General features: G+C 28.2%; 3 protein-coding genes and 1 long non-coding RNA gene across 5 annotated transcripts in view; 1 reads left to right on the forward strand and 3 right to left on the reverse strand.

Moving 5' to 3' along the window:
- Positions 1-1,934: 1,934 nt before the first annotated feature.
- On the reverse strand, positions 1,935-7,151 carry LOC136976451 (uncharacterized). Its single transcript, XR_010880933.1, has 2 exons — positions 6,879-7,151; positions 1,935-2,228 (listed from the first exon to the last, which is right to left on the reverse strand). It is a non-coding gene; the product is annotated as an uncharacterized lncRNA (long non-coding RNA).
- On the reverse strand, positions 5,097-6,752 carry LOC136976501 (DNA-(apurinic or apyrimidinic site) endonuclease 2-like). The gene has a single exon (XM_067271803.1). It carries the CDS (start codon positions 6,709-6,711, stop codon positions 5,224-5,226), a length of 1,488 nt encoding a protein of 495 aa, XP_067127904.1. The 5' UTR covers positions 6,712-6,752; the 3' UTR covers positions 5,097-5,223.
- Positions 7,152-7,220: 69 nt separating the features above from the next.
- LOC136976442 (golgin-45) lies at positions 7,221-19,896 on the forward strand. Its single transcript, XM_067271718.1, has 6 exons — positions 7,221-7,385; positions 10,165-10,708; positions 10,775-10,974; positions 16,900-17,028; positions 17,098-17,302; positions 19,522-19,896. Exons 2-6 carry the CDS (start codon positions 10,172-10,174, stop codon positions 19,702-19,704), a joined length of 1,254 nt encoding a protein of 417 aa, XP_067127819.1. The 5' UTR covers positions 7,221-7,385; positions 10,165-10,171; the 3' UTR covers positions 19,705-19,896.
- Positions 19,897-21,720, reverse strand: part of LOC136976445 (arginine and glutamate-rich protein 1-like) — a 33,193-nt gene continuing 31,369 nt past the window's right edge. Inside the window, exon 5 of one of the 2 annotated variants that reach the window (XM_067271722.1) lies at positions 19,897-20,588. In XM_067271722.1, the coding sequence (XP_067127823.1) occupies positions 20,424-20,588 (165 nt within the window). In that variant the 3' untranslated portion in view covers positions 19,897-20,423. The remainder of the gene's footprint in view (positions 20,589-21,720) is intronic. The other variant, XR_010880931.1, reaches the window with a different exon arrangement.

The raw sequence follows: 21,720 nt of genomic DNA on the forward strand, positions 1-21,720 counted from the left end.
ATTTGAAATTAAGAGGTGGACGGAAAGTAGATAAACAAATGCAATTTCAGGCCTGTTGCATTATTTTTAAGTGCATGTGCAAGTGAAGACAGTTGATTCATGCTGACATGTCTTGTCATGCATGGAATAAAAGTTTTGTAATGCCAATGAAACATGGGGGAAAAAGACAGAACAAGCTCCTTGCCAAAAGTGTAATTCAGTACTATGAATATATATCAGGACACAGTAAGAAAAAACTGTTGTCCATTTTATGGAACAAGATGTGAGAAAAAGCACTTTGTATGCCATTTTGCAAACATATGAAGAAATGGAACAAGACAATTACAGTCCACTTTTTGGTTTTCCCCTTTTCTCAATCCACTCTGAAAGTTATGAATTAAGTCAGAAAATTGTATTAATATATTCCATCAACTTCAATCAGAAATGTATTGCCAAAATTGTTATTGCCAAAGACAACTTTACATGATATCAAAGTCAAGAAGTTGGGGATCAAGGAACATAAGAAGCAAACTGCACCAAAATATATAAAGGACTAAGCAGAATGCAAAATGACACTGCAGAAAACTTCATGAAAAAAGTCTGAGGAAGTATCTCATTATTGATGATGAGACTTATTGCCCATTTGACCCTGGAAACATCTAAGGAAAGCAATATTATCATATTATGAATTCTCAGGATATTGCATATAAGGTAAAATTCTACAAGGAATACATCATTTGGCATGTCATGGAAGCTTCTGAGAAAATTTCAGATGCTTTTGTTTATGAAAGTACCATCACTGCTCAGGTTTATCTGGAGGAATGTCTGAAAAAAATGACTGTTTCCCTTCACTAATAAGCACTATTCCAGGGATGATTCTATCTTCTGGCCAGATTTAACTACATTGCATTAAGCAAAAATTGTAACTGCCTTAGACAGCAAAGGCATTGAATACATATCCAAGAAGAACAACCTCCAAATGTCTCACAAGCATGTGGCATTGAGCACTTTTTTTAATACAAAGCGGAGTATTGCAAATGAAAAGTTCTTGCCAAAAATGTCCAGTCCTTCTGCCAGATTTGAGATTTATCAGCCAAAAAGTTGCATCCACCTCTGGAAAATCTCTCATGGACCATGCTTACAAAAACATTCATTCAATTGCATATCATGTCATCAGTGCAAATAACTATTAATATTTCTTCACAATAGTTATTATTAGATGAAAAACAGTTGTAAAAATCATTTTGTTACATAAGCATTAAAGTAGGAGTTGCAGAACTTAGTCCATTTACTTTCCATCCACCTCTTATTTTTGAATACTTAAACAAATATTACCCAAAAATTAACCTGCAATATGTACAATACAACTGGATAATTATCTATAATATAAAATTTTTCCATTTTAAATCAATAAATTAAAAATAACATTCATTCAGATCTCTTAATGAAATAATTTTATTTATATTATATATTGAAGAACAATTGTTTATTTGAATAAAAAAGGATCATAAGGTAACATTCCTTTACACAAATGACTTTCACATAAGCACTTTTTTGTCTTTTGATTAGGTTTTAATGACTTTATTAACTCTTCGTACTTCTGACCATCTTCACTAGAAAATATACCACCCGAATAATCATAACAAAGTTCTTCCAGTGGAAGTATATCTCTTGAAGCAAACAAGCACAGTTTTGGTATTACAGAATTTGTTCTGACTGGTATCATAAATAAATTAGGATTGCAAGAATGGTTGAGAAATCTTCCAACATTTCCATAATATCTAGGATCCACTATGGTTTCTATCTTCTTCTCACTACCTACATGCTCATTGACCACTATTATATAATTATTGTCATCACTGTTTAATGAAAAACGACCGATTGCCTCATTTCTAGTAAGAATTTCTCCTGCATACTCACAAACAAATTTATGCTTCTTGATTAAATCTAATGTCTTTACACCAAATCCTTTATTTGAAGTATCAAATATACAGAAACGAAATTGTATTCCCCATTGAACAACCCTATTTGGACACTGATCTGTACAGCTACACGACGAGTTGCATTCTACAATAAATCTGTCATATTCTTCGTGTCTTTTCTATTAATAATCCATTATTGTAACTAGGTCCAAACCAGCGCAAACAAGAGCATCCCATTAAGCATTTTTCAGGACATTTACATCCACAATAAGCTGAATAAAAATTGTCTAAATCAATCTCAGGACCAGGAATGCTAGTGGAAATATACTGAAAAGTTAAAAATTTATGTATTAATAACAAAAGTAATTTTTCATTTTAAATTTTAAAAACAAGTATTAATAATATAAAATTTATTCAATTTATTAACTTATTAAAATTTGACTTTCAATGTTATTTTTTTCAAAAATTACTTTGCTTAAAAGCAACCAAAAGTAAATATGTAATTTTAATGCTGCTTTTAAAAAATAACTCACCTTAATTTAATTTAAAGAAATGCTAACATCCTCTTATAATTAGAAATTAAGTGTTTAAAGTACAAATCAATCAAAAGAAATGATTTAATGATTAACATCTTCAGTTGCTAATAACCTTTCATAATAATTTCTTGAGATTCTTTCTTAAGAAAGAAATATAAAACAAAAGTATCAGAGAATTATATTAAATTTGATTCTTTTGAATATGGTATAAAGTTCCAAAAAATAAACTAAGGAAACCAAAGTATTTATTAGAAAAGATATAAACAACTATTAATTCAAATAAAGAAGTTTTTCAAAACTATTCTAATTGTGCTATTTGAATATTTGAAGTATAGTACAACACATATCTGTATATGTGATGTATTAAACTTATAGTATGTTACTTTTATTTTAACAGATTATTTCATGAATGTTTTATTTTATGACGTAAAATGTATGTTTCAGTGACTTACTTCTTATGTTCAAATAGCACCATTAAATATTTTTGAAAAGCTGTTTATTCAAATTTGTCATCAGTGATCTGATTGAGGCTAAATGCTTTTTGAGACATTTTATCTCAAGAAAAGATATGTTTGGAATAATTTAGCCCAGCATCAGCCTGTTTATTTTCTAATAAATGCTTTGACTTGGTTAATTAAGCATTTAAATAAAAATTTAAAAATTTTATTAAAATTGTATTAGTGTCCTAATTGCTACAGTGTTTAGTTTATTTCTTATCAAGATTATCCCCAAAAATCTTAAACCAGTTTCTTTTTTGTATTATTTGTAAACATTTTTTGCACTTATTTTGAATAAATATATAGAATATTCAAAAAAAGAATTATTAATGCATAGTTCTTGATCCTACACAGTAAAATATTTTATCATCAATAAGATAAAGATTTTCAGCATTGCAATTATTTTTTATATTTTCCAAAAAATTAAATTTTTTTTGTGGAATTCGGAATATTTTTGATAATCAGGATATGAAATCTAAATAGAATAACAGATAATTATAATTTTGCACATTTTAGCTATTAAAAAAATTATAAATCCTGTTTTTTCATATTAGATTTATTATTCCACATCATAAACAACAAGTACTGTAAATTAAAGCAATTGATTTAATCAGTCTTGAATGATTCAATATGTATTTTGTTTGATATCATTACAAAAAAATACCTCAAAGTAAAAATATCAATTTTTTATATAAATTCAAGTAACATAATATACATTGGATACAGATTCATAAGTCTCATGAAAGATAGAGGTCATAAAATTTTTAAAATATGGCAACAACTATAGTACATGGAGGAATTTTTGTAGATTTAAGACTTTAAAAAGTAAGGCCATTAACTGCAGAGATGATGATAAACTATTCACTTCTTGGAAGTGGCTAACAAGAATTATGAAGGTCATTCAATTATTAGTAGTAATTTACCTCTGCTATAATTTTATACTGTCTGCTTATGTTCCTCTATGAATCCTTATTTTTAATATATTTCTTACTTCAATGTAAACTTAATAAAACTTTTATTCAATGTAACAATTCCTGATGAGCAAAGTAAGTGAAAAGAACTTGATTATTTTTGTCATTTTGCTTATTAAAGCATTTTATTATTGAATTTGATAAACTGAATTGTAAACTTTATCGTCAATCAAATGATATTCATATAGTTTCCTATATAAAAAATTAGAAAGCTAAACATATCATTCTGACTTACATCAATCCTGTCTTAAAATTCTAGCATTATGAAACAAAATTGCAATTAGAAGTTATTGGTTCCAAAGTTTCCATGAATCAAATTTTTTGTCTTAGAGAATTACATAAAAATAATTCAAATTTTGTTAAAATGAGTCTACTTTTTGAATATTCAGTTTAACTAAGATATGTTAATATGTTGATTAAAAAAGCATATTATCTATCCATATGTGACAAAGATTAGACAGCTCAGGGTCATTTAGTTCATTATTTAGGATTCATATTATTACTGTTTATTATGTTTAGTGATGTCATATAGATTTTGCAGAGTAAACAAATGGAACAGTATGCAATACAATGATAACAGATGCACTTCTATGAACTGGCAATAATTCTTCAAATTCATCACATTAAGTTTTACTATAAATAAATAACGACTAACCCGTTACAAAGCTATACATCCACAAGAGCCGAATTATCGGGCTAGAGTTGGTTATAATAAATAAATAATTAATAAGACAATTTGGCACTAGAGCTTGGCGTTAGGCGCCATCTCTTAGTAAACTTAATAATTATAATTAAATTAAATAAAAGCTCTAGCCCGATAATTCGGCTCTTGTGGATGTATTCAGTTTTACTGTAGCAGATTCTGTATCTGTGAGAATTAATCCGTATGTTTGGCCTTTAGTGGCCAAACATGCGGATTAATTAAAGATATATGATTGATAAAAACATGTACACATTTGAAAGTTTATATATATAGAGAGAAAAATAAAGAGATATCTCTCATTTTATTACTTTTGAAACTAACTGTTAGAAACAGAAAAATATACATAAATATAAGATTATGTCTAGTTTAGATCTGGGAATAGAAAATGTGAATATCAAATTTCCATGATATATTTAATAATTATCAAGTTGGTATTTAAGAAAATGTTTAAAAAATAAAGTATTTTAATTGTACTGAATAGGAAAATATTTAATAATAAAGTTGTTCAATCATGCTAAGTGTATTCATATGCCATAGATCAGAAGAATACACAAAATAATTATTTATAATTATTTCAATTTTTGTAAAATCAAATTAGAAACAGAATTATTATAGTTATTTTAACTTTGTAGAACTGTTGAGAGATATAGTCCATTGAAAATGATTACAACGGGCTTCAGGATTTGATGGATGCCCATTTGGTCTTGCACAGGTGAAAAACTGTTTTCCAAAATTTGGGCCTGGTTTTTTAACTGTTCGTAAAATGCATGGTTCTTTATGTCCATTACATAAAGGTGATTCTGGAGGACCACTTAATATATTCTTCCAAATTTCTCTTTGTTTATTATTTAATACCTTATGGTCTGCATTGGCTTTAATATTTTCATTATCATTTTTTACTTTATTAATGTTGCAATTTGGTTCTTGTTCTGACAGTTTGCTTTGTTGACGACACGTACTACTATCAGAATTACTGTAGTGATTAATTATGTCTTTTTTATCATTGACACATTTTTCTTTTTTAGAGTTTTGTAAAAGAAACTGGGTGATAGATTTTTGTTTAGTTTGCTTATCAATTTTCTGCCTCTTACTATTCTGAAAAGTTTCATTGTTTTGAAATTTTTCAGTATTTTGTAAAAACATTGATAGCTTTTGTTGTTTGCCTGCAAATTCAGGCCAGTACCTTGTACATAAATCAGGACATTGTTTATTACTTAATAATGAAAATTTAAATGTGGCTGCTATGGGACAATGATCTGAACCTTTAATATCAGAAAGAATTATACTTTCTTTTAAGTATGGTAATAGTCCTTTATCTGTTAAGACATAATCAATACGAGTTCCATAATTGGTTAACCTTGCACTGGTCTTTGAATTCCAACAGGTATAAGCATTCTTTGCTGTTGGATTAAGATAACGAAAGGTATCTATCATATCTTTCTTGCTTTTTAAGTCATTCTCAGAAGATAAGATAAACGAATCTAACCACTGACGAGACGGTTCATTTAGAAATTCTTTTTCGCTTCCAGGATCACAGTGGTCAATAGGTTTGTGTGTTATATTCAAATCACCAACAATCAACACATGATAGCAATTTTGCAAAAGCAATTCTGTTTTATATTGTAATAATTGATTAAATTTAAGCTTAAAATCCTTACGATCCAACTTATTTGGATCAGCACGAGGACAATACACGTTTATCACGGCTAATTTTTCTTCTTGTTCACTGCATTTTATTAAATGTTCGGTCACTATAGCACGTCCTTCTCCATCAAGAGAAATCATTTCAGAAGGTGTAAAAAATTCTGTCTGCAGGCAGGATTTAGTGTTCGGACTGAACGTCCCACAAAGTCCTTCCGCAGCATTAACTGGCTTACAAGAATCTTTACAGTAAGTAGCTACACCAGAATATCCAGACAGATGACGAGGGAATGCAAAATATGAATTATAACCTTCAATAAATGCTAACGATTCTTCTAATTGATTTCGGGATAACTTCGTTTCTTGTAAACACAAAATATCTGCATCTAAATCTTTTAATATATCTTTTATACTTGATTTTAATGATCTCAGGCCATTTACGTTCCAACTTACTATCTTCATTTTTAATTTGAAAAACTTAAAAACAAACTTACACGTGTTAAAAACATAACATTTAACCTGTGAAAATTCAAATAATAAAAACGCCCTCTAACGGTGCTAACGTAGTAACTTTTCATTCAAATCTATTTTATAAAATTTAAATTAAAACGTTACTTAATATTACCCACCTGAAAATTAGGTAATTTATTAAAATCGATATTTAAAACAGAAATCGGGACGTTTTCTAAACCTTTCGCTATATCGTCCATCTTTATTCGTTTCGAACGCGATACAGGAAAATTCCTTTAGAAATGGCTTCATAATAAATAATCATATAAAAAATATATTATTTATTTAAAATATCAAAAAATAAATAATATATTAAAATCAATTATTATAATTTTTAATTAAATATAAATTACCAAAAAATATTAATAACTAAATCGGCAAAGAGGTTAAGGTTAAGGAAATATTAGGAACAAAACGAATGGTCGAATTTTTAGCACGTGATTAACATTAACCAATAAGAAATTTATTTACCTCTTTTTTTCGGCCATGATGAGGAAAATGAGTCGTTCGTTGTCGAAGTGATTATTTTTGATAGAAAAAAAAGCTTTTATTTTTTCCCCCCATTTCTTTTCTCTTCGTTTCAGTGTAAATATTGAATGTAAATTATCGGCCGTGAATTAATATATGTAAGTATTATTGATTTAATAAATAATTTAAAGTGAATTATAATGTGTAGGAATGTTGTTATCGTCTGGATTTAAACCAAATCCATTTTAATCTTTAAAATAGGTTAAGATAACTTTTAAAAGTAGGTTACTTGTAGGACTTTGACAACTTAAATTTTACTTCCTGAAACTATTTTTAGAAGATTTTCAAAAATTTCTGCAGATTTTAATATAAAACTTTTAAAGATGGAGAGTATCAAATGACTAAACAGCTGTGTTTGAATTTATCAAATCTGTTTTAATTTCTGTAATGTGTATGAAGTTAAACTATAAATTAATATAAAATCTAATTTTACACAATCATATGATACAATGACTTAAAATTATCACATAGATTACATAATTAATCAGTGTATTCGTATCTAAAATCTGTACTTGGTTGTTTCATCACAATAAGATGTGCTAATAATCATTATGCGACTTACAATGGGGTTACGTTACAAAAAATGTATCTCATGTCAGAAATGAAGATTAAATAAATAAAACTAATAGGCTACCTGCACGGTTATGCAGAATGTAACATTGCATATTATAGCACGAGTTTGACTATCATTGATTGCGATAGTCCAAACTTACCAGCGATAGCCTAATATCTAAGCGCAGCAACTTAAGCAGCTATGGCATCTTAAGTTTCTCGTCGAGATACAATGGGGTGTTTTGCAGACATAATGGATGTACCGTAAAATGCAAGAAGATATAAAGTGGTATATAGAAAAAGTCTTGAGAAAGATTGTTAGTGTATCAGTAGAGAAGCTTGAATTTAAATTCTGTTTGTTTTTCTGTGCTTCTGTTTCACTCCCATTGGCTGTTGTGTGTGCAAAATATCATTTGTCAAAATGTTAATTGAGAAGTATCTGTATACATTTTATTTCCCCCCCCCCTATAATAAAACTGCAGTTGTTAAAATGGGCATCCTACTTAATTAATTTAGGATTGTAGCCATATGGCTGTAAATCAAAAAGTAATTTGGTGAGATTTGCAATATTTTGGAGATAGGAACCTCAAATTTCCAAAAGTGATTAATAAATTTTTGATGAGAGAAATATAAAGGTTATAATTATATATAAAACCAAACCTGAATATATTAATAAACAAGTAGTGTCATTCAATTTTAATCAAATTATAATATGACTAATTAATTATAAAATTGTAATTTGGGACAAAATGTTGAGTAATGCCAAAGTTACTGATTCAAATCCTGCTCTGGATTAATCTTTTTCTTGTAATATCTTTATAATTAATTAGCGATGTTCTGACTGATTAAAGTCTGATGGTATTATATATTTATAAATAGTTATATATTGTAGTTTCTTTGTTCCTATAAAATTAATATGGCTTGTTTCACTAAATCCATTTGATATGATATAATAACGAAGTATGTAGTTTTAACCAAATATTTTTATTTTTATAGAAATATTAATTTTAATTCTAGACAGTACGATAGTAAAATAGGTCAAGGCATAGAAAAACATTTGTAATTATTAAAAACAATCATTGCTCCCTCATTGCAATCTACAGTGTACTGATGAAACTTTGAATTAAAAAAAAATACATAATAGTAAAGTGAATATTAAATAAAGTTCAATATTCATATAAATATTTATTACAGTTTGTTTTTTGAAAGAAGTTGCTATTTTGCTTTTTGTATACTAATGTTGTTAATGGAATAACTTAATAGCAGGCCTATGAAAGATCATTAACTATCATTATTACATAAAAACTTTTAAATTTCTGGAATTAATACTCTCTGAAGTTGGTTTTGGTTAATCAGTTTTTCAGATAATCAATATTCTTCTGCATAGTGACCAAAAAATTGCATACATGCTAACTTTAGCTTTAATGTTAATTTGAAATGAATTTATATTTAAGATGAAAGAAATTGCTGAAAATATCAGGTAATAGTATTTACATTGTACTAAAGTTCATTAAATTGGCTGATATAAAAGAACATGAATTTATCCAAGGAATACTTGTCTTTAATATCTGTGTGTGTATATTAAACTTAAAAAATATGATCTGAAATGATTATTGCAGATTAAGGATAAAGTAATGTAAATTTAATTTTAAATAAAGAAAATTGAGTCTTTTGACATTAAAGAAGATATGGCAGGCCAAACATATACTTTTTTACAATAATATATTTGACCAAGAAGTATTTCTGTCTAGATTTTCTATAGGAATTCTCTTTTCTTATTATTTTGGAATATGAAATTTGGAATATTTTGGATTATGAAAAAGGACAACAACATTTATGTGATAGAACATTTCCAGATGAATGTAGCTTGATGAAGAATGATTTTTATAAACTATCTTGTAGCCTATATCTTTACCATTGAATACTAACTTTTATAGATTTTTATTATACTAGAATAATCAGATTGCTATCTTATTTTAAAAGTATGGTCCCTGAAACTTTGAACAACTTTATGCATGAGAAGGATTTGTTAAATTCTCTCTAGAAGTTGAATGATAAATAGAACAAATTTGTCTTCTTCAGTTAAATAAACTTTTTTTTTTTTTTTTTTTTTTTGAAGTAACTAGCTATGATTGGTGCCATTTGTGAAAAGAAAAATATGTGAATAAGGTCAGAATTTCATAAAATATTAAGATTAAACTTGAACTGGTCTCATATTTTAAGCTCTAATTTATATAAAAGTTTAATTTTAAAATTTAATATTTGGGAATAATTAAAAAATTTATTTATTTTTTCTAAATCAATTTTAACATTTTCTATTTTCAGTTTTAATATGTATTCTTCAAGTAGTGAAAGATCATCTGGTGATGGAATGGAAGATCTAAATTTATCATTAAATGAATTAAAATCAAAAAGTCAGCAGGGTTCCTTAATGAAAAATGAGCATTCTATTAAAAATACTGTCCCATATGTGGACATACCAATTCCAATAAAACAAAAGGAACCAAAATTTATACCTTATGAACCTTATAAAGCTGCTGTCACACCTATTATACCAGAACAAAAAAATATAAGAGGTGAAAAACATACAAATAAAAAAAACCATAGTGAAGCAAAACTTACTTTAACAGAAACTCATATCCCCTTTCCTCTTACTTATCCAAATATACCTATACATGAAAAGTTACAGAATAATGGAGAAACAGTTCCTCTCCTGAAAGTTTTGAAAGAAGTTAAAATTTGTAAAGATGACATAGAAGATAGAGAGGAATTATTATGGAAAACTGAAAAAAATGCAATGAAAGAAGAAATTAATAAATTGAAAGAAGAAAAAAGTCAATTACAAGATCAGTTCAAAATTCAATTGCAGGTAATTTTGGCTAAATTATTTGTATAAAAATTGAAAATGATGATAAAACTATTTTTATTGTTTTAGGTCAATGCAGAATTGAAAAAATTGCTTGTAGCATCTTTAGGAGAAGATATGCAAACTCGTGTACAGTTTTTAAGTGAAGACAAGGCAAAACTTGCTCAAGATATAGCACATTATTCACAACTTTTATTGGAAGATCATGAAGAATTAGAACGTCTATCGATTCAATGTGATATTTGGAGGAGTAAATTCTTGGCAATCAGGTTAGATATTAAAAATTGATTTTAAAGATTTAAACTTTCATACAAAGAATTAATCATTATGATATTCATTTACTATAATAAACAGTTGATCATATTTATTAAATTCATTTTCATTTGATTTAAGCTTTTGGATAATATGGGAGAAGTGCAGAATTAAGACAATACATTGATCGTAATACAAGTTATAAACTGCTTATATACAGAGTGAGTCAAAAGTTCATTACATCCTTTTCATTCCAAAAGTACTGAAGATATATTAATTTTGTTAATGTAGTTACATAGGAAGTCATATATAGATAATTTATGAGGGGTAAAAGTGATTTCATTTTATATGACCTTGAAAAGTTACGTAAAAGGAAATCACTCAAATTTAAAGTTGCAAATTATGTAATGTTAAATGTATTTGTTTGAATCCAGAAAATGGTTTTAGACTAATAAAATGATGCTCTTTAACTTTGTGATTGGACTTTTATATTATCTCTGCTTATTAAAAAGTTACAACATAAGTGACCTTTAAAATTATTTTCAAGGTCAATAAAAGGTCATCCAATTCTCCACACGAGTTCCTATGTAACTACATTAACAAAATTAATATATCTTTAGTACTTTTGAAATGAAAAGGGTGCAAGGGACTTTTGACTTACTCTGTATAGTATATTGAATAAAAATATTTCATTGTATATTTATGGTTAATTGAAAACTCTGAACTTAATTTGGCTTCATTTAATATAAACTTTGATAAGATTCAAAAAATGTTTCAACTGATGCTCATATGTTGCATTTTGCATCACATGATCAGGATTTAAGTTATTCATTTTGAATAACAAAACAGTTTATTGTAATGAAAAAGATAACAGTTGTGGATTTTGAATTTCACCTTCATTTGAACAGCAGAGTATTGCAACAGGATTGAGTAGTAATATTGATGATTATTGTTACTGTGTTATGATTATTGTTATTCTTATCCCCATAATTGGGGATAAGAATATAATAAATAGAATAAACCTGACTAGGTCTGCAATTTTTTCAAATTGCAGACCTATAAATTCCCACTGTTGTCCATTTGTTTTTCCTTAATCTTTAGAATGAAGTTAGATAGATGAAATCCAAGACCAGACATGGAAACCTTAGGGGCAGGAGGCCCCAATTAACTATATATGAATTTCCCTTCTGATGCAAACTGAAGTCACGTTATTTCAATTCAAAACTTTTCCCCTGAAAGCAGTTAATTGATGACTGGCACAACTCTATTGTTAAAGGAAAAGTGTGATGTACAGGGGCAAGACACTACTGAGGTGGAGAGCATATATTTTAAATTAAAAATATGATTAAAAATTGCAGCCAGGCATTGTGACGATGTCACAATAAATAATTGCTCATTGTTACCGTTAGATAAGTTCCTGTTCAAATGATCTTTTGATTCTGTCACTTATTATTAATCAGTTGGAGATATGATTCCAATAGTACAGTACATAATAAATTTTGAATGAAAATAGCTTTTTATTTAAAACTTTATTAAGTACTGTTGGATTATAAATTTTATATACTGTATATACAGGGTGAATCAGAAGTATATGGTACTGATATGGTATGGATGAAAAAAGGTTAGAAGATATCTGTGTTGTTATCAGCTCTAATTTTAAAAATTGTTTGTTTTTAATTAGATATTTTTTCATTGTTTTTAAAGGAAGTTTTTAAATTAGGCAACAAAGTTGTCTACAAAAAGTCAGTCATCAAAAGTTATATTATGAAACAGTAAAAGTGAATAAATGGTAACTGCTGTTTTGACAGACTTTGTCATCAATTTTAATTTTAAACTCAGTTACATCATTGATAAAAATTGAAAAGAATGACCATAGTTGATGATTATCTTTGACTCATTGCTGAAGACGAAATTGCTCCATTCTTCTACAGTCCAGTTTTTTTCATTTTTTGGCCCCTTTCCCTTGCTGAATTTTGGTTAACCTTGATTTTGTCTTAATTTTCCTTTGATGATAACCTGTGAAATGGATATGTTTTCTAATTGTTCTGTCAGAGACTTGTGTTCTGCTAATCTTGGATCAAACATCATTTTTAGTTGCTTTGAGGTTGCTTGCAAGGTACTGCTGCAAATTCAGCTTAACATCCTGTCTTGGTGTCCAGAGGTTAGCCATGGACTTCTAGATTGAGTTTTTGATTATTTTTTTTCTTTTTGTTATATACTACCATCATAATTTATATACAGTAGACTGTGAACATTCCATCATCTGAGCAACACAACATTGAGAATATCCATTCTTCAGCAATGCAATGATACAATTTTGCATTGCTGAAGAATGGAATGTCATCAGGCAGTTCAGCTGCTGAAGCCATTTTAAGTGCCAATATCAGGAACCATTGATAGCAGTTAAGGCATACAAAACAACATGGGTTATTTAAGTATTTTGCATTAGATACACAATATATAATTTTCACAACCTTGTATGATTCCATATATTTGTTCCAAGATGAATTTGTTATATTTTACCTAAGTAAATTTTTCTTTTGCATTTAATTGGTTTATTTGTTTAGAATCTGTATATTGGAATATTGTTTTGTTATCAGTTGATTCTGTAATAAAGCATACATGAAAATGCAGTAATGCCACAAGAGAATTGTTAATGTCAGAAAATATGAGTGGTGATTCCAAACTTTTTCCAGCAATAGTATTCCCTTTTTTTTTATAATTTTAACTTGATTGATATTCAAGGTTTCAAAAAAGCACAATAGAAACAAATAGAAAAAAAACAAAATAATGTTGGACTTAATATTTTAACTTTTTTAGCATCAGATAAATATAATGCACTTTTACCATATAGTACAGTCAAACCTGTTTTTGTGAGGTCTTTTTCTGTGCGATTTTATTTGTGCGATTTTTTTTGTGCGGTATATGAAAATTTCAATCAAATTGGAACATAATTGACTCTTGTAAAATTTTTAAAAACTCTATTGGTTGTTTTCTATGACATCAGCAGGTTTTTTCATTTTTTATTCAGTAAAATTTTTTTCTCATACGTTTATTTTGGTCCACTCTTATTTTAATAGCATAAAAACCATAAATATTATGTTATATTTGAACAGATGCAGTAAGTTAGCTCCCCTCCAGCTTTAGACTGCAGGTGTGAAATTTCATGCCTTGTTAAATGAAATAACACTTCCTGCAGCTATATTTATCAAATAAAATCATTATTTAACGATTATTTTTAACTTTTTAATGTTAGATTCGTATTTAAGTGGAAATAATTAATTAATATAAAAATTAAAATTCTTAGAGGATTTTTTCCCCCATTAGGTGTTGCAGAAAAAGGCCCAAGGAGTTAAAAAAGCAATTCCTAGTTATTTCATAGGGTTTAGAGTTATTTTCTACGTGAGACTTTTTTTATGCGGTCCCTATCCCCCCAGCATAAAAACAGGTTTGACTGTATAAAATTTTTAATTGTAATTAACATTCTTCATGAGATTTTATACATATTCAGGATAGTCCTGGGATGGGTATAAGCTACTTTTGAATTCATGTCTATCTTTCTGAGTATCAGAATCCTTCTCAGGTTATAGAATGTGTTTAGAGTAAATTTCAATACAAAATTGTTTTTGGTTGGATCTATTATAAGTTTGTCTTAAGTATATATTCTTTTTCTGTATATACATTTTAATTTATGCATATTTTTATGTGATATGTGTTACCTTTACTTAATATGTCAGTTTTCTGAGTAAAGCCAGGTACCTTGGTTAGTTGAAAAATAAAGGCAATAATGTATCCAGGATTAATTAATGAGTGATAGTCTTTTTCATAGCAAATTTTCACATTAAAAAATAAGTAAAATTGAATATACTAAATTACTCTCTCTTTCCTTTTCTTGTTAATGAGAGTGTATATTTTATCAGATAAATATACTGTAGACTAGGGTCTCTCATTTCCTGGTCTTTTGCTTGTCCCAGAATCCCGGGACAAAATTAATTATTTTTAAGATATAATTATTTTTCGTTTTAATTTCATGACATTTTGTATGTCATTTGAAGTAATTTAATACGTTCTGCATCCTCCAAAATCATATTAATAATGCTGTATAAGATATGTATTAAAAATTACCTTTGAATTACGTAGAAATTTTCACAAATAGAAAAAATTTATTAAAGTTTGTTGGAAACTGCATACAGCAACGACAAAAATGCCTTTGAATTGAGTCGAAAATTAAAAAAAAATGAACTTAGATCAAACTTCGAACTTAGAAGGTAATTTTTGATTTTTTAAATAAAATATAAAAATTTACAATATTTTGTATTATAAGATTTTAAAAAACAAAGATGTTTGATACTCCAATCACTCAATCTGATTCTTATTTTAGTAATGAAAAGTCTTGCTACCGAGAATGCCTTTACCGATTCAATTAATGTGATTGGAATCATGTTTAATGCATTTAAGAGAAGACAAATATTATGTGTTTTCACCCGTACCTGGATGATTTCTAGTTCGTTTGAGATTGTAGTACTTCTTTTGTTCTCTAGTATTCTTGATTTGTCTACCTCGGCTGCTTTAATAGAAAGATCATAGCCCAATAATTCGGCAGTTCGTTTGTCTTTAATAATCGGGTTATGAAGAAAAACTTCATACTTGCAGACTTTGTACTCGTTTGTATCCTTGCCCAATTTGCACAACTTGGCATTACGCAGTTATTGAAGCTACTAAGCATGGTTAAAAATTAAGACAGCATAATCACACTTATTCCAGATATTACTGGTAAAGAATTTTGAGAGTTCTGCCACAAATAAGCTATGTATTGATTATTGACCATTTGTGACCTGCCATAACAAACAAAAGTTAAAAAAAAACTAATAAGTAGGTTTAAAATTAATAAATACAAATGTATTATGACAGTTTGAGTTAATTATACTTTCTATTTGCAAAATTTCCTCAACTTTAACACAAAATAAGAAAAAAGTGAATTTTTAAGAAATTTTGCGGGATTTCCCAGGTTAAAAAACAGACCAGGATCCTGGAATCTCATTTGAGAAACCCTACTGTAGACTGCCTTTGTCATGATATTTTATCAATTCTCCTCTAAGTGATAAATTTTGCTATTTATCCTAATTTTCCCCCAAAAGTCTTAATTTTCCTACTATTTAAACCTTGAAACACAAAGGACTGTTTCATGCTCCTACTAAGTTTTCTTCAAATTTATAGTTTACATATAAGAACAAATGTTTATTTACATTTTCTTATTCTTTTATTTTACATGGAGGTTATTTACAGTGTATACTGTCTTGTCTTAAGAACTACTCACAAAACATTGACTTTGAAAAAGTTTCAGGAAATGATTGATTTACTGTTCAGAATACAATTTTATGAAATAATCATATATTGAAGACATCATTTATTTGCTTATCTGACAGATATAGCTAAATTATGGCTTCATATTTCAGCTACAATATCCTAAGCCAAAATTGAATGACTAATGAATTTTACAGAGTTCAGAGTAATTCTTCCAACTTCTTCAAAGTTAATGAGTTGCTTTGAATGCCATTAAAACTAGTTCTTCATAACTAGATCATCCTATGAATCAATTTTAATTCTAGGGTTTAGATCAATTCAAATTAGTGGAATTAAAGGACATAAAGATAAATTCTCCACTATTCATACACAAGCCTAGGATTTCACAACATTCTAAAACAAACTCTCTAATTCATTCTCCTAATGTAACTTGTTATTGTGGCTGTCTTTCAAAGTTCAAATCATGCATCTCACAATTTTTTCTAAATCATTCTGTATCTTTAAAAAAATTATTTGTTAATGCAGATTTGGAAATCTGCAGAATTAACAAATCTGCAACTTTTAACTAAATGTAATTTATTGGTAATAATAGTAATACATTTAAATTCCACAAATTGTTAATATTTTTTTATTTCCAGTTTAATGGTTGATGAACTCGCAAGCTGGAAAGCTACATTATCACATAAATATGAAGAATCTCTAAGTGCAATTCAATGGATGTTAACTGAACAAGAAGAATTGCATCATCAAGTATCAACTGTGTATAAGTAAGTAGAAAAATATCATAAAAAATGAGATTGAAGGAGTTAATTAATAATACAACTATAATCCAACAGTCAACTCCAACAACTTCAGCAAACATTTGATCCATCAACACAGAAAAAATCACAAAAGGTCTTGAATATTCTACAGATTGCCCAGGCAGCACGGCAAATTTCTGAATTATTATACATTCGACTGCTTGGAAGTCCAAAGGCTAAATCAAGCGTGGTAGGAGAAACTGGAAAGAATTTATCTCCTGCAGAAGCTTTTGCACAAAAAGTATGTAGTCTTTTTATTTTTTCCTGTTTATAAAGTTAATGTAAATAATTTAAAACTGCACAGTACAATATTGTAATTGACATTGTTGCTGAATTTTTATTGTCAATTTTATTTTAACAAAAAAATTTTTTGCATTTCGATTTTTGATTAGTAAAAAAAAACGACAAAAAAGTGTGAAAAATACATGTAGAAATGCAGTATCCTCTTAGGTGGGTAAATAGTATTAACATTTATTTGGTGGTTAAACACATACTAAGTATTACACGATTTGCATGTAGCAACACTCTCCTTGCAAGTTTATTTTGTACTTCTAATTGCCTAATTATTTGATTTCACTAATAAATTTTTAATCAAAATATTAATGGAAATTAAAAAATATTTGTAGTGTTATTAGACTTTCATTAATTTTTTTATTTTGGAGTGAAATTAGTTTTATATCAAATGCAATGAAACATTACATTTTGTTGCTAATTCTTTCATCTGTTGTCATATTGATAATAAATTTAATAATTTGATGATAATTTGAAAATAAGCTTATTACTACTATACACATTTCTTATAATGCAGTTATTGTTGAACACACTCATTACACATGAAAACAAAAAAATGGGATCTTTTTTCTGTTGGATTCACATATCTGTAATGTTATAATAATTTCAGCCAATGTTTACAGGAGTCACACACCACATCTTGCTCCAAATTGAAAAATGTTAAAACTGACATTTATTTCTTTCCAATACTAACACTATCTTATTATTTAAGCCTTTATTTACTGGAAAATATTTGCCAACATTGCAGTCATAAATGCAATTTTGTATGATTTCAGAATAAATTAGACCCAAAATTTTTTGTGATTCTATTTTCACTAACTTACAATTGACAATGTTTTGGCTTATTTACAAATTTCTAGCTCATAACAAAGTTTTAATGTGTGCTGTTTTAAATATAATAAATTTTTGAAGTTAATTAATTTAAGTTAAAAAATCTTCTAGAGGGAATTCATGTAAATGGTGTAGTAGAACTGTCAACTTTTTACTGTGCCTAAACTCTAAAGAAGGGCAAAATCAAAATTTTAGATAATAAAGTAATATTAGCTTAATTATTTTTAAATTTCTGCAAAATTTAGTAGTTAATAGTACACAATCTCTAAAACAAATTTCGGCAGCTGTAAATCGATCTACACATGCTGTGAGAAATGTGTTAACTCAGTGAAAATTATGGCAGAAATAAGCAATGTAGAAGGCCTAAACTCCTTACACCTAGAAATGAAAGAAAGGTTTTTCAGCTACTGACAGTCAACAAGTTGTCTGTCAGAGAAGCAGCATCAACATTGCCAGTTGCAATTTCACCAGCAACTGTATGGAGATGTATGCATAATCATAAAAATGCCAATTTACAGAAATGACTGCCAAATCAAAATTAACACAATGGGCCAAAAACAAGATGACATGGAAAGAGGAGTGGAAAAACAAATAGTCTTTTCAGATAAAAACAAGTGGAATTTGGATGGACTGTTCTAGTCACTACTGGCATGATTTGAGGAAGAATGAGAAGACAGCAAGGTGCAGGATTTGGATGGGGAGGTAAAACAGATTGTATTTTTAGAAGGTACTCGTAGAATGAATTCAGAAAAGTATCAAGAACTGTTATCCAAAAGTTATTAAATTTTTATACCACTTATTGGGGGAGAAAACTGGTAATTCATACATCAAAGTCAACTAAAAATTGGTTTGCTGAAAAAAAAATTAATGTAATTGATTGATTGGCCACCACGGAGTCCTGATTCGAACCTGATAGAGAATGTTTGGGGCATTGTGAAGCATCTTGTTTACGACCAAAACAGACAATACAATACTGTAAATGAACTGAAATTAGCTATCATGGATTGTTGGAAAAATATTAAACAACAACAACTTCAAAATTAGTAAAATGTATGCCTGATAGAGTATTTGAACTAATTAAATCAAATGGTGGACTTACAAAATATTGAAACATCACAAATCGTTTTTCTGTGCATGTGTGTTTATACTTTTGGAACAATCAAAAAATTGAAAATCTGTGATAACATTTTCTGAAATTTTTAGAGCAATCTGACAATTACAAAAAAATTACATTGTTTACAACAATTGTAATGTATTTATTGAAATGGACTGTAAAAGACAAATTTATAATACCTTTTTAAATCATACAATTGTTTACTTATTATTTTCTTTTTCAAGGTTTTAACCGGCAAAGATCTTAACAACAGAATTCACGGAGGGTCAGAAAACGAACTATCGAAGGACGGGCAGACTCCGTTATATTTTTCGAACAAACTCTACCACCATTATCCCTGTGGCCAGAATAAATTTTCAAATTCTGCCTGGTGCCGCCACTGTTCCGGAGAAATTAAAATTTTGTAAGATTTATTAAATCAATTAATACAATCTGCCAACACGTCGTGTAAATATTATATAGGTAAATTATGTTTCTATGAAATGGTGTAAATTCAACTTACGTTATTTGAATTAATACAATACTAAAATTTAAATTCAAGTAATTCCTCAAAAATTGTATGATATTTTTTTATAATCAATAAAAATATAAAAACCAAATGTTGCTTATTAAAGGTTTATTATATTCTGGGTTTATGTACAACCATATTTTCCACATTGTTGTATGTTTAAATTGAATATAACTAATTTTTTAAGATGTGAACACACATTCCACAATATAAAATTTATCATCGTTCTAGAACTTAAATTTTATAACTTACCTGAATTTTTAAAATGCCATTTCTGTCTTACTTAGAAAATGGGTTTTAAGAAACTTTTTGAAATAATAATAATAATAATTTTTTATACGGATGATAAATTTTATATCATTGTCGATAAGAGACAATCGAAAATCTCGACACGATTAAAAATAATCCAACGTCAAATTATAAGTGATGGTTTCGTCACGAACGATATAAACGAACAGCACGGAAGAGGAATTGTTTTAACAATATATACACTCCTCCTTGTGTCCGGAAAGCTACGGATATATTTTTAAAGTCCGAAGATGTCTCGTGCTCGCTTCGAAGCCTTTCGAGATATGTACAACGGATATTGGTAATTTGGATCGTTGATTTTTTCAGAAATCATGTCACCTGCTTCAGAGCAAACGATAACTTAGGTCTGACTTTTCCTTTATTTAGAATTATTTGCTGTTCTTGTTTAACTTTCTTTTCTCGCTCTTTCTGCAATCTTTGCCTCTCTTCGTCTATTTTACGCTGTTCCTCTATCATTGCAAGTCTCTCTTCGGCCTGTAAAAAATTAGGAATTTCTCAGATATTTGAATTTATCTAAGTAATAAATATTAAAAAAGAATAGCCACTTAAAATTAATAATAATAAAATTTGGTGATGCAGATGAATTAAGAATCCATAATTAATTTAAACTGTAAGTTTTGGTAATTATTCATCAATTCTTTTTAGCAGTTAAATTTTAATCTTTGGAATTCTCAGAAATAATTGTAACATTTGATATTCTAGAACACAATAAATAAAGGATTCTGCATATCCTTAGTGAAAATAATATAGTTAAGAACTGTGGCCAAAATTTTAATAACCAATCAAAAGTGTAAAATGGCTATTACCACTCGAAATGGTGGCTAATTATCTGAATAAAAAATACTCAAGTCTTTTTTGGTTTTGATACTGAGGGATTTTAGATAAAAATATGCGATTCACTTGTACATACCAGAATTTTGATTTTTTGCATGAGTAGGGATGGAGGCAAATTTACCATTATGGAGCTCTTAAAGTATGTGCTTAAACTGTTGGAATAACAATTAATAGGGTAGATGTACCAGTTTTGGCCAGTGTACCAGTTCTGGCCAGAAAACAAATTTAACTTAAAAATATAATCACCACATATTCAAATCTGTCCAATGGAACAAACTTTTATTGTGAACTGTTCACACAGTTAACAATAAAAGTTTGTTTCATTTGTGATCATATTTTTAAGTTAAATTTGTTTTCTGGCCAGAACTGGTACTACACTGGCCAAAACTGGTACATCTACCCTACATCTTAATTGCATGTCCCTCACACATACAGATAAGTATGTATTAATTGTTGGTACTCCAATATTTTTAAGTAAATACTTTGTGTGTGTATGAGGGCAAGTGTACTATTATACACTTAATCAAAAAATTCTCTTATGATGAATCATACATTCTTTTTATCTAAAATTTCTCAATGTGAAAACAAAAAAAAAAAAGACTGATTTGGAAAATTACCCAAATAATAATAATACTCATTTCAAGGAGCTCTACCAAAACAATAGCCATTTTCAAACTTTGTGTCCATTGAGACTTGTTCTAGACTTAGATTGACATAATAAAATTTCGGCCAACTTCATCAAGAGCTAAAAATCCAGTGTCCTTTAAGGAAA

Source organism: Centruroides vittatus, unplaced genomic scaffold (genome assembly GCF_030686945.1).
Source record: "Centruroides vittatus isolate TY-2023 unplaced genomic scaffold, ASM3068694v2 contig_400, whole genome shotgun sequence".
Taxonomy (NCBI): domain Eukaryota; kingdom Metazoa; phylum Arthropoda; class Arachnida; order Scorpiones; family Buthidae; genus Centruroides; species Centruroides vittatus.